The sequence below is a fragment of the Typopeltis vanoorti genome, chromosome 5 (genome assembly GCF_054136105.1).
Source record: "Typopeltis vanoorti isolate ZY-2024b chromosome 5, IOZ_Tvanoo_1.0, whole genome shotgun sequence".
NCBI lineage: Eukaryota > Metazoa > Arthropoda > Arachnida > Uropygi > Thelyphonidae > Typopeltis > Typopeltis vanoorti.
In genome coordinates, this window is record NC_143553.1 from 37,458,601 (window position 1) to 37,471,620 (window position 13,020).

General features: G+C 36.4%; 1 protein-coding gene across 1 annotated transcript in view; it reads right to left on the bottom strand.

Moving 5' to 3' along the window:
* The window catches only part of Brd8 (Bromodomain containing 8), a 575,604-nt gene that overhangs the window by 161,702 nt on the left and 400,882 nt on the right, over nt 1-13,020 (bottom strand). Inside the window, exon 13 of the mRNA XM_090393081.1 lies at nt 2,679-2,881. Coding sequence (XP_090249207.1) covers nt 2,679-2,881 — 203 coding nt within the window. The remainder of the gene's footprint in view (nt 1-2,678; nt 2,882-13,020) is intronic.

The following is a 13,020-nucleotide window of genomic DNA, read 5'->3' on the forward strand; positions in this document are numbered from 1 at the left end:
TGGATACATCAGTCTTTGCACCCTTGTGCAATGGAATTCCATACATTCCTTCCATTCCTGTGGAATCTTCCCTGTTCTGAGACTCATATTAAACATCCTGGTCAAAGGAATGGCTAGTTCAGCTGAACACTCTTTTAACACATGTGCTGATATTCCATCAGTCCCTATTGCTGAATTGTTATTCAGTTTGTGCAACAGCTCTAATACCTCAGCCTCACACACCTGCATTTTTTCATCTAGTGAAGAGGTAACAGTGAGCCCAATTACCTCCTCACCAGGTTGATAGCTTTTAATGAAATGGGCACTCATTAACTGAACAACCTCTTCTGCATCTGTAATCCTCATGCCATCTGGATTTAGAAGAGTTATTCTTTCATATTCATTCTTTCTTTTACTTGCAGCATATCAATAGAATTCTTGTGGGTTGTCTTTAGCATGCAGAGCAAGTTTCTTTTCATAATCAGACTTTGCTTTCTGTACAACAGTTGTGACTATTCTAGCCTGCTACTTATCTTCGACCTTATTTTAAAGTCTGCACACAGCAGCCGGTGTTGCTGCGCCACTTGATCTGTTGGGATTACCTTACAATTTGTCACTTCCTTAAGAGGTTTTCTTCTAGTCAAAATGTAGTCAATCTGTGAACTGTTGTCACCACTTCTAAATGTTATCCAATGTTCTTCCCTCTTTCAGAAAAATGAGTTCACAATTGCCAGAAGCAAATATTAATGTGAAGTCCACAATCCTCTCTCCTTCCTTGTTCTTCATTCCCACTCCATGGCTGCCATGCACCCTTTCACAGTCCCTATTATGTGTCCGTTCAAGTTTCCTCCAACAATCCTGATCTTGTTTTCTTCCAGTTCCCTCATTTCTTCATCTGGCACATTCCAGAACTCATCTTTCTCCTCTGCCGTACAGTCAACTTGCAGGGCATATACACATAAGACGACCACTTGCTCTTCTCCAAGACCCAGTTTTATTCACATGATCTGGTGTTCCTTCTACCCACTTCCAGTACTTCGCCCTTCATTCTGCCACACACCACAATTCCAACACCATTTCTTCCCTCTTTATTCACTCCAGAGTAGAACAATTTATACCCATCTCCCAATTCCTTCACCTTCTCTCCTGCACACATAAAATGTCCAACTTCCTCTTCCTCATCATGTCTGCCACCTCTCTTCCCCCTTCCAGTCATGCTTCCAACATTCAATGCTCCCATTCGCAACATTCTCTCAACCTGCTGTGCTCGCTTCTTTAACCACATCCGCCCTTGATGCAGTAGTTGTCCACTTCTCACAGCTGTAGGGCAATGTAGTAAGGGATACACCCTAGCCCTTGTATCACTTTCTTTTGACTCATTTGATCATAGCAGTGAAGTTTTGCGACCAGATGCCCTTCCTGACGTCAACCATTGCCATTTATCCAGGCTTGGAACTGGCACCTATTGGGGCTAACTTGTCCCCTTCGGTGGCTGCATAAATGACATAGCAAAATAGAAAAGATTCACCCCTAGCCCTGTAAAAACGCTGTTTATAAAAAAACAAAAACTTTTTGCATGTAAAATGATGGTGTAATTTTACACAAGTGCTAAATTACACCGACCTCACATTATAAACTGAAACCCAAATATGTAGTTTAATAACTTTGGGATCATATTCATATGGGTGCAAAAGTTATGTTATGCATTTTTTAAGGGCTCCCTCTAAAGAAAACACAGGAGGTTATATGAACGTGGCACTTAGTATTTTGATCAAAGGTGGTGTATGGAACTGAACCCATATTGGAACATGTATGATGCACAAATAACCATCAGACTTAAAGAGAGATATCAATATATCTCTCTTTAAGTCTCTTTCTATTCATATATCTCTGATAGAGACATATGAATAGAAATATATTCATTAGAGACAAATGAATTACCGCTACTTTGCAATTGTGATATTATGTGTATCCAATAAGTCGCTGTGGGACTTAAATTGTTTCATCTTATAATCTGTAGGCATGCATGCTTGCATTTATGATAGACATAATTTGAAATAATAATAAAAAATATGAGTAGAGATTTTATACAAAATATAAGTTGCTACTTACTAATAAACAGCATTTGTATATGCTGGTAGCTTTGTGTAGTGAATATGGAACTAACTCTATATACTGAACCTCCCCCCAACAGATGAAATACTATACAAATATAAGCAAAACAAAATAGAAGTTTTAATTTAGAACTGAATACACAGTTGACCCTTGAACATTAAGGTTTAAACTGCGTGGATCCTCCTATAAGTTTTTTTTTTTTTTTTTCCCTTAATAAATATATTGGAAAATTTTTTACAGATTTCAACAATTCCAAAAAAAACTCAGAGACAAACTGCATAGCTTAGACACATGGGTGTCTGCAGAAATTTTTCCAGGATAGGGAGGGTAAAGCTTGGAGACAAATAATTACATCAATAAATTTTTTTTTCCCTACAAGTAGATCTGGGGGGAGGCATATATATATATATATATATATATATATATATATATATATATATATTGATAGATAAATTCAGTTATTGAAGTGTTCATTTTTGTTTATATTGAACTAATGTTTTGCTCTAATACAGTAGTTGTCTCCATAAATTTCCATAATGTAAACAAAATTTATCTAATTAATCATAACAGACTTCTTTTCTTACCTCACTAACTGACTGAAAATTAACTTTTTCTTCCTCTGGTCTCTGCAGCTCTTCCTCCTCCTGTCTTTTTTCCATATCTTCCCTGGAATCTTCTTTTGTCTTATGTTCCTCTTCTTTTACTTCTTCCATGTGATGTTCCTTATCTAGAGTTCCATACTCTTCTTCATGTTGAGTTTGACTTCCTTTAACTTTGCTTTTTCTTCCTATAAAGTATAAACAAGAAAATGTACTTCATTAAATGAATACTGTTCATGGATACATATGTTCATCTGAATAATTATTATTATACCTCTAGGGAATCAAGGACATATCAAGAGAGGCTATACATCACTCACACCAGCTATCATACTCTTTCTTAAACTCATTCACACTAGATACACTTACTGCTTTGACAGGCAAACTTTTCCACTCACTCACGGTTCAATGAGAGTAAAATCTAGCTCTTAACTGCACAAACCTAACTTCCGTGGATTTACTCTTGTCCTCTAACCACCTTCCATGCAATAAAAAATATTATCAATCAATATCCTATAATACCCTTGCAAAATTTTATAGACCTCTATCACATCACTCCTCTTTCATCTATCTAAGAGTGCCTGCAGTCCACATAGTCTCAGTCTATTCTCATAATCTACATTTCATAATCCCACTCTCATCTTTGTAACTCTTCTTTGAAACTTTCCTTTGAAACCCAGGAGATCAAACCTGTGTACGTAGTCCAGATGCAGTCATGTCAAGGCCTCGTAAAGAGGTAAAATGACTTCCATATCCTTATATGTCAATATTTGTTTCAACATCACAATTATCATTTGAGTTGTATTTGCAATTTTAGTAACGTGAACTTTGAACTTCAGCATAACTCCAAGATCTCTAGCCTCATCAGTTACTCCAAGTATAATCTCATCAATGTAATATGCTGTTGGATATCACCTCACACCAAAGTGAATAACTTTACATTTACTAGCATTGAATTAACAATCATCATTACAATAATTAAATGGATTATTATTCAATGAATTTTAACTAGAAAGTAATAACAAATTAAAGATAGACAAATATTATTACAGCAATAGAAATGAAACAACATCCCCATTGTGTAGATATATGTGAAGAAAGGACATATTAGAATCCCTATTTTCCTATATTAACTTTGACTTCTTTCTGAGTGGTTTAATACTGGAAGACAGTGACTCTAATGTGTCCCCACCATTGTTGTTTAGCCATTAATTAACGACTCCAATTGCATTGGCATTCCAACAGATGAAACGTTCACAACTTGCTGAAAAAAAGCAACATTTGCCATGTTGTGGTATTTTATTTTTATTATTTATTTTTTGTTTTAGGGGAGGGAGGTGAAAATTCAGAGAATTACCTAATTCTTATCTTAGGTTTGTCCAGGCACAGACGTATCTGATGATAAGATTGTAATTCACTAATTCATATTTCTAATTGCAAGAGAAAATATTACCTAAAACGTATTCTTATACCTCTTGTTAAAATAGCATTTTCTCTAAGACATAAACCTTATTCATGCTTTATATTTTAAAAGTATCACATATACTGTTTAATAAGTAGCAGAACAGACATATAAGCATCGGTTTCAAGCTTTCTCAACTACTAGTTATACAAAAGGGGAACTGCAAGTACAGAAAACTATTTTATTTATTAAGATAGATAAAATATTTTATGGTAATTCCACTAATATTGGTATATTCAGGTAAGTCTCCCAATGTAGTTTGGTTGTTTTGCTGCTTTGTCACAAAACAAAGCAGTTAAGTGTACAACAAAATTTCACCTTTTTTTAATATAATTTTCATAAAATTTTACTATAACCTAAGAATTTTGAATGTCATTTATATTTAAAAGACGAAGGACATTCAAAATTCTTAGATATTATGGCATATCCTTGAAAGTAATTAAAGCAATAGCAGAACTATACCAGAATTCACATGCATGAGTAGTAGTTAATGAAGAAATGACTGAGAGCTTTCCTAATTCCACTGGAGTGTCATAGGGAAACTCCCTGATATCTCTTTATTATTACTCTTTATTATGTTTTTACACCCACATAAAATGAGATGGAATAACTCCTAAAGATCTAGCCAGCCAGATCTTCAGAAGTTATAAACAATTCCTGTTTTACAGATGATGATGTAGAAAGTTTTACTGCTGAGTTGCAAACCATATTATGTTTGAAGAAATTATATTCTTGTTTTAATCCTTGACCCAAGCATAAGCAAAACTCTTTGCATGAAATCTTCATCACTCCTTGGCATGTATATAGAGGCTTTTTGACTTCATGGTTTCAACCTTGACAGAGGTCTCATCAGTGGTTGCAAGATGTAGGAACATAACAAGGCTAAATCAATGCAGAAGTCATATATTTTCTGTCTATATAAAATAGTGAAGATATGTGAAGTAATTAACAGATGATGTGGTAATTGACCAACAACTAATTTATGCAAAAAATCAGCACTGATTAAAGTAAAGTAAAACTAATGTCCTAAAAAGAGACAGAAAGAAATATTAAGTTAAGCAACCCAAACGCTTGAAGAAGTTAAAGATTTTAAGAACTGTGGTTCTTACATTGATATTGCGGAGTGTGGTTAGAAGATAATAAAGGATTGAATGTGTGTAGAAAATGTAGGGAGAATGAGGAATTGAAATGTATTTCGGATCATGAGTGTGATATTTTGTCAAACTTCAGAATGAAGAAAATAGGGATATGACAAGAAACGGCAAGGTTGTACATGAGAATTGCGAGAGTGTGAATATAGAAAGTGTGAATGATAGTATTAATGATTTCTCAGAGAATAAAAAAGATGAGATAGATGCATTGAGTGAGATCGCGTTGTTGAATGGTGCGATAGAAAGGGCAAAACAGCAGCTAGAGTGCATGAACCAGCCAATAATAAAAGGTATGACAGGAAAAATAGACGTATGAATGTGAACATGAACAAAATGAAGGATAGAGTGCTGTATGGAGACTCGTTAGTACGAGCTGTGTTAGTAGAGGATTTGACAAAATCGTACCAACCTGGTGCGACAATAAAGGATGTAACTGAGTCTATTAGAGAGCAAAAGGAAAGGGTGAAAGAAATGATTGTTGTGGCAGGTACGAATAATTTGAAAGGAGATAAAATGGAAATGATAGAAGACCTGAATGAATTGTTTGAGGTAGCAAAAGAAAAGAGTGAGAGAGTTAGAATGATTAGTCTTTTGCCACGGTATGACAGTGAAATGTTTAAATGGAGGGCCATAATTGCAAATGACTTTATGCGTGGGTTATGTATGATGAGTAGTGTGGAATTTGTGGACGTGTGGAGTGAGTTTGATGGGCGAAAGGATCTGCATAAGATGGATGGTTTGCATTTGAATGTAACCATTCAAATGCAAACCATCCATCCATGTAAGAAGACTTGAGAAAGTGTTGCTGAATGTAGTGGATGTGCCAATTCAGGGAAACTAGATTTGTTAAGGGGGGGGGGGAGTAGATATACAGTCCTTACGGAGGCAGTTGAATGTAAGAATGAATATAATATGCCAGAGCAAATAAGGACAACAGATCAGAGTGGGATAGTTAATATAAGGCATCAAGGTAGGGTTGGGGCTAATGGGGGTTTTAAATTCATGTACACTAATACTAGGAGTATTAGGAACAAGAAGGAAGAGTTTTTCGCCATGGTTGGCACTTCCAGACCACAGGTTATTGGTATTAGTGAGATATGGCTGACTGTAGATGATATAGCCAGTGGGATTGAATGTGATGGGTATAGTGTGTTCAGGAATGACAGAGAGAATAAAATGGGGGGAGGAGTATTGCTGATGATAGCTGATGAGCTACAGCCAAGGAGAATAGAAGTTGAATTGCAGGATAGAGAAAAGAGCACATTTGAGGCCATTTGATGTGAGATTGTGGCTAGCAGAACTAAATATACAATTGGGGGCTGCTAAAGACCAGGTGATGGAAAAGATGGTGGTGACAGTATGCACAAGCAAATAAAAGAAATGAGTGGAAGGAGGGTGATTATTATGGGAGATTTCAACTATGGTCGCATTGATTGGAGTGAGGAGAGGACACAGGGGAGGAAGGAATTGGATTTTATGCAGTTATTAAGGGATAACTATCTGCGACAGCATGTAATGGAAAATATTAGGGGTCAGAGAGTGCTTGACCTAGTAATTACATCTGAGGATTTGGCTGTAACAAATATTACCACATTGCCACCAATTGGTGAGAGTGATCAAAGGGTCTTGACTTGGGAGGTGGCTAAAGGTGTAGAATTCTCAATTAAGACAGGGTACATGTGGAATTATCGGGCTGGAAAGTATGACAAGCTTAGGAGTTTGATTGGTTCAGTGCCATGGCATGTACAACTGCAAGGACTAGAAGTTGATAGTGCATGGGAGGTAGTTAAGAAGTGCTTGCATGAAGCAATGGCTGACTGTATAACTAGAGTCCGAATAATAAATCAAGTAGAGGTTACATGGATGAATAACACCATTAAGCTTGAGCTGCAAAAAAAGAAACAACTATAGAGGGAATTTAAGGAGAAAGGTGACCTGCAGGCACATGAATGGTACAAAGTGCAGGCCAGAAGGGTAACAAGTGTGGTAAGAAAAGCAAAAAAAGGATTACGAAAGAACATTGGCCATGTAGGTTAAAGAGAATACTAAACAGTTTTTTAGATATGTAGCCAGTAAAAGGAAAAATGTACATGGCAGAATGATTTTAAAGAATGCCGATGGTAGGGAGGTAACTGAATCAGTTGAGATAGTTGAGTTACTGAGTGAGCACTTTGCAAGAATATATCATCCAGGTGGTGACATTGCAGAAACGAATAAACCAGTAGATTATATGGGAATTGTGGTGAATGAAGTGGAGGTGAGTAGTCTATTGCATAACCTCAATGTCAATACATCTGTGGGATTGGATGGTATACCAGCTCGTGTTGTACGAGAAGCAGCTAAAGAATTGTCAGTACCCTTGACCATTTTGTTTAATTTGAGTCTCGGGTCTGGGTTAGTCCCGAGCGGGTGGAAAGAGGGGGAAAATAGTTCCACTGCATAAAGGTGGTTCCAAGACTGCTGTTGTAAATTACCGACCGATTAGCATATCAGGAATCATTGTCAAGGTCTTAGAGAAATTAGTCAAGAAAAGAATACAGGATTGGATAGATGAAAATGGGATATTGTATGGGGGACAACATGGTTTTGTGAAGGGTAGATCATGCCTCAGTAACTTGCTCACGTTTTATAACACAGTGACGGCTGAACTGGATAGGGGTAATGGGTTTACAGTGATACTACTGGACCTTGCCAAGGCCTTTGATAGGATACCACATGGAACCCTAATCAGTAAACTGGAGCAGATGGGGATAGATATAGGGTTGGTGAGATGGACAGGAGGATGGTTGAAGGAGAGATACCAGAGAGTGGTTTATTCAGGAGTGGAGTCTAAAAGACGTCTTGTGACTAGTGGAGTGCCACAGGGCTCTGTTCTTGGACCACTGCTTTTCAATTTGTTCATCAATGATATTGGAAAGGATTTGAGAGGAGGTGTTCACTTGTTTGCTGATGATGCAAAGTTGGGTAGAACAATTGTGAGTGCACAGGATGTCAAAATTTTACAGGATGATTTGGATAGTTTGGAGGACTGGGCTAGGAAAAATGGATGTCAATTTAATGTGGCAAAGTGTAAGGTTATGCACTTTGAGGTGAAAAGAATAGCAGCAGTATATCGCATTGGTGGAACTGTACTCCAGGAGATTGATGAGGCCAGGGATTTGGGAGTGTTGGTGGATAGGGAATTGAAGTTTAGGGGGCACATTGCAAAAGTGACTAAAACAGCTCACCAAATCACTTGGCTGCTGAAGAATACTTTAACATGCAGAGACAAACAAGTTGTTGTTCCTCTGTATCGAGCCTTGATAAGACCCCATCTGGACTTCTGTGCCCAGTTATGGGCACCAGGGTTTCTTTGTGATGGGGAGGAAGTGGAGAGGGTCCAGAGACAAGTGACCAAGATGATAGCAGGTCTGTGGAATGAACCTTATGAGAATAGGTTGAGGATTTGTGGGTTGCAGAAATTGGACGACAGGCGAAGGAGGGGTGATATGATTGAGACATTCAAATTACTGAAGGGTTTTTATAAGATTGATCCAGAAGATATTTTTGAAAATATGACTGGTGGTAGGAGGACTAGGGGCCATGCATGGAAGCTGGGCAAGAGCGTGGTTGACAAGGGTGTTAGAGCTAGGTTTTTTACTTGGAGAGTGGTAAATGAGTGGAATAAGCTTCCAGAGTCTGTTGTGGGTGCTACGACTGTGAATGAGTTCAAGGCAAGGTATGATAGATACTGTGTGAATGTTGAATAGTTGTTCTTGACGTGACGTTAGGGCCTTCCTCGATGAGTCTGTCGACTCCTTTGAGTTTCCCGGAACAACAATAATAATAATATTCTAACTAACACAGTGAAAATAAAGTACACAGCCCTTCCACTCCAAATAAGTCTACAAACATAAGGAAATCTGAACTTATTACCACAAACAACCTTCATCTGTGCAAAACCATCAGTTAAGCCATATTTATATCTGGTTCCCAAATATTGAATATCATTAGTCAACTTACAGTTACATCAATACTTGACAACAACATGCCTTCGATCAACATCAAGATATATATGGCAAGATCACATTCCTAATAGTCTTTCTTGAAAAAATCTAGCAGACCTCCACTAGAAAAAATTCAGGTAATTTAGCTGAGGTGGTTGGGACACAAATTCAGACATCCCTTCCCCATATTCCATGCACTTGTTATCTAGACCAACTATTGCAGATAGAGGAAGAGGAAAGCCATAAAAACAGTTTTGGCAATGCATTAGTAAAATTACTGTTGAAGATGAGATTCCTGAATCATCTGACATTTATTAGTCGGCACACAACAGCACAATTTAGCTCACCCTCATTTAACATACTTTATTTCCATGAGTCCTTGTTATATGTATATTTTTGGATATACTTCTATATTCATACTTGAATAAACTACAATGATGAATCGTAAAATTTTATCTACTAAGGGCTGAAAACTTAAAAAACACCAGTACAATAAATGGGCTAGAAGTTAGATCAAGTGGAACCTGTTCTGAAGACAGACCAAACACAATTCGTTTTTTTTTTTATTTAATTTTATTTTTTGTAAATTACTTTTGGCTTAAAGGCCTAAATTAATTTATTTTAAGGGCAGTCTTACAGTGGAGAAATGAAAAAAATCATCCACCATCCAAAGACCCACAGCCTGGTAAACAAGTGGATACTATTTGTTTGACTACTAATGCAGGCAAATAAAGATATAAATGAATGCTGACAACAACAGCACCATTTATTTGGAAAGATGCGAGTTTGGGTTTCATCCAGGGACAAGAAAAAATTTTCTATCAAGCTTAAACTAGCCAGTATAACACAAAAGTGGCAGGACTTTTCTTTCCAGAAAATTTCAAACTTTTGTCTTCTGCAAAACCAACTTGTCAGATAACATAAGCATTTGAAAGACAAGAATCTATAAATAAATTAATACAGGTATGCTTTACCATGTTCATAACATACTATGCTTTACTATATTAAATATATAACCATTATATAAAATGAAAGTTCTGATGGGCTGATATGGATCAGATTTCCAATCCAACATCTACACTGAATATATCACTGATGCAATTCTTCTTAAATGAATGGAGAATAGGAATTTCCTTACCAACTATTTCAAGCTTTAGCATAGATAGAAAAGGAAGATGGGGATGTTTATCAGTTGACATACGCTAAATTTGGCTTCTCAAACGCCTTGGCACACTACTCTTATTAAAGCTTTGGTCGTTCAAGAAATATGTAAAGACTGTTTAAGAGAAGATATTAATTCACAACACAGAATAATAAGAAAATAATTAATATTTATTTAACTTATTTGCTGGTATTATATCCAGCATCTGCAAAGCACAAAACCATTTCTCACAGTACACGAACAGCAACAATTTGTTAACAGTGGGATCAGTTTTAGGAAATTGTAACAGACAACACAAAAAACTAAGGTCCTAACTGGTGCCATCTGTTAGGATGGCACCAAATAATAAAGTGAGGGGGGAAGTATTACTTAGATCTTAAAATGACCGTCTCACAGACATTTGGTAAATAGAGCAAAAATTGTTGTTAGGTTTAGAGAGAGTTTTAAGGCTGCTGCTGATTCCAAAAACAATCCCTCTGACTTAGAGTAAGATCTGCCAGCTTGGTTGATCTAGTGATTAGCATATCCGCTCTCCCGCCAAAAGGCTGTGGGTTTGAATGTTTGTGATTGTCTGTGAAAATACTAGTGATGGCAGTGGTGTAGATGATGCGATTTGCTGTAGTTGGTGGACTGAGTGGTGGAGACAGAGAGTTGTAGAGTAAGTGACACCTTCAATGAGGCTTTGGACTCATTGGAGGTGTCACGTAATAATAATAATATCTGTTTAGCACTTTTGTTTTTTACCATTTCATCCTGTGTGAAGAGGATGTCCAAGGCATGGTCTGTTGGTCACAACTTGCCATAATGATAATGTTGAATGTATTTTTTTATATTCTGCAAGACAGATGTCAACAGTTCTTCCTGTCTGTCCATAGCAAGCCAGGTCACAAGCACAGGGCACTTTACTATTCCAATTTGATAGATGGTTTATAGAAAACCTGCAACCCTGTAAACATACAGGGAGATATTTACAAAAGCAATCATACCATCATCCAGTAATTATTCTAACGTGTGTTGTCTCTCCATAAATTCTTCACTATGAATGCTGACCACTGTGTAACCTTAAAAGAAAGAATTCTTATTCTTTAGCTTTCATGAGCTTCAATTAAAAAATAATATGTATTAATCAAGTTGTTTGTATTGGTTATAGAGATTACGGATGAAGATCCATTTACTGTCACACATGTGAATAAGTTGGATCAAGACATTATCATTAAGATTGGAGCTTGCATAATAGGCATTTTGCATCAAATTTAATTGGGTGCTTTAGCAATGGCAAGTGCTACCACTTAAGTTTCTGGTTCTATATTATTTATCCAATGGTGAGTAACATAAGCATGATCTTCTGTTGATTAACTCAGTGGACTTCATATCTCCTGAAATCAAGGAAACTCCTGAAATCAAGCTGTTGATTTCAGGAGTTTCCAAGTATAAAAAAGACAGTGTCCTTTTTATACTTGGAAAAAAGGTAAAAAAGTACTGTCTTTGTGCTATCAAAAAAAAATCACAAACCTTTTATGATATTTGGAGAAATATGTCATCATGACTAATAGACAATCATAATCAGAGCTATCTGTTCTGATGATAATGCTCTTATGACTGAACTTACTTGCATCATACTTTATTTTTTAAGCCAATAGCCATAATCCCCAAAGAATAGACAAAATACTGATTATGTCATGTTGAAACCACATATCAAATTGGCAACTCTCATCCATTCCTTAAGGACAAACCCCCTCATTTTTCACGTGCAAGTGTATATGAAGTGCCCTGTTTTTGTGACCTGACTTACTATGGGCAGATAGGAATAACTGCTGGCATCTGCTATCGAGAACATAAAAAATGTATTTCGGATTATCGTTATAGCAAGTCAAGACTAGCAGACAATGACTTGGATACCTCTTCACAGACGAACAAATGGAAGAAAACAAAAGTATAACAAAGAAGTCATAAGTCAGAGAGAGATTGTTTTTGAATCAGCAGCAGCTTTAAAACATTCTACACATGTAAACAAGTATAGCTGTATCAATTTACTAAAAGTCTGGGAGATAGTCATTTTTAAGATCTAATTAATACTTGTTTCTTTCTCTCTCCTTATCCAACAATAGATGACACAAGTCCTAATTGGTGTTTGTGTTGTTACAACAAATTACATAAGTAACTTGTTGCACATGACACTTGTGTTGTCTGTTCCAGTTTTTTAAACCTGATCCTGTTGTAAACCAAATTGTTGATGTTCGTATATCAGGTCATTCCAAAAGTAATGTCATTTTTTTTACTTGTTCTTGTTCAAATGTGTTCAGCTTGTCTAAACATGAATATTTAAATCTTTATAAGTACCGTTAAACTGAGGTGGCCTCATTCTAAGGAATTCCATCTTGCAAGAACATCATATGAGGGAGGTCTGAAAAGTTATCGGCCTAACAATGAAGAAACGAATTTATAATTTTAAAATTACAAGGGTGGTCTGAAAAGTTCTTGGCCTAACAATGAAAAAAGAAATCAATAATTTCAAAATTATTTTTATTTTTCAACAGTCTCTTAAGATTAATACACTTATTCCAGC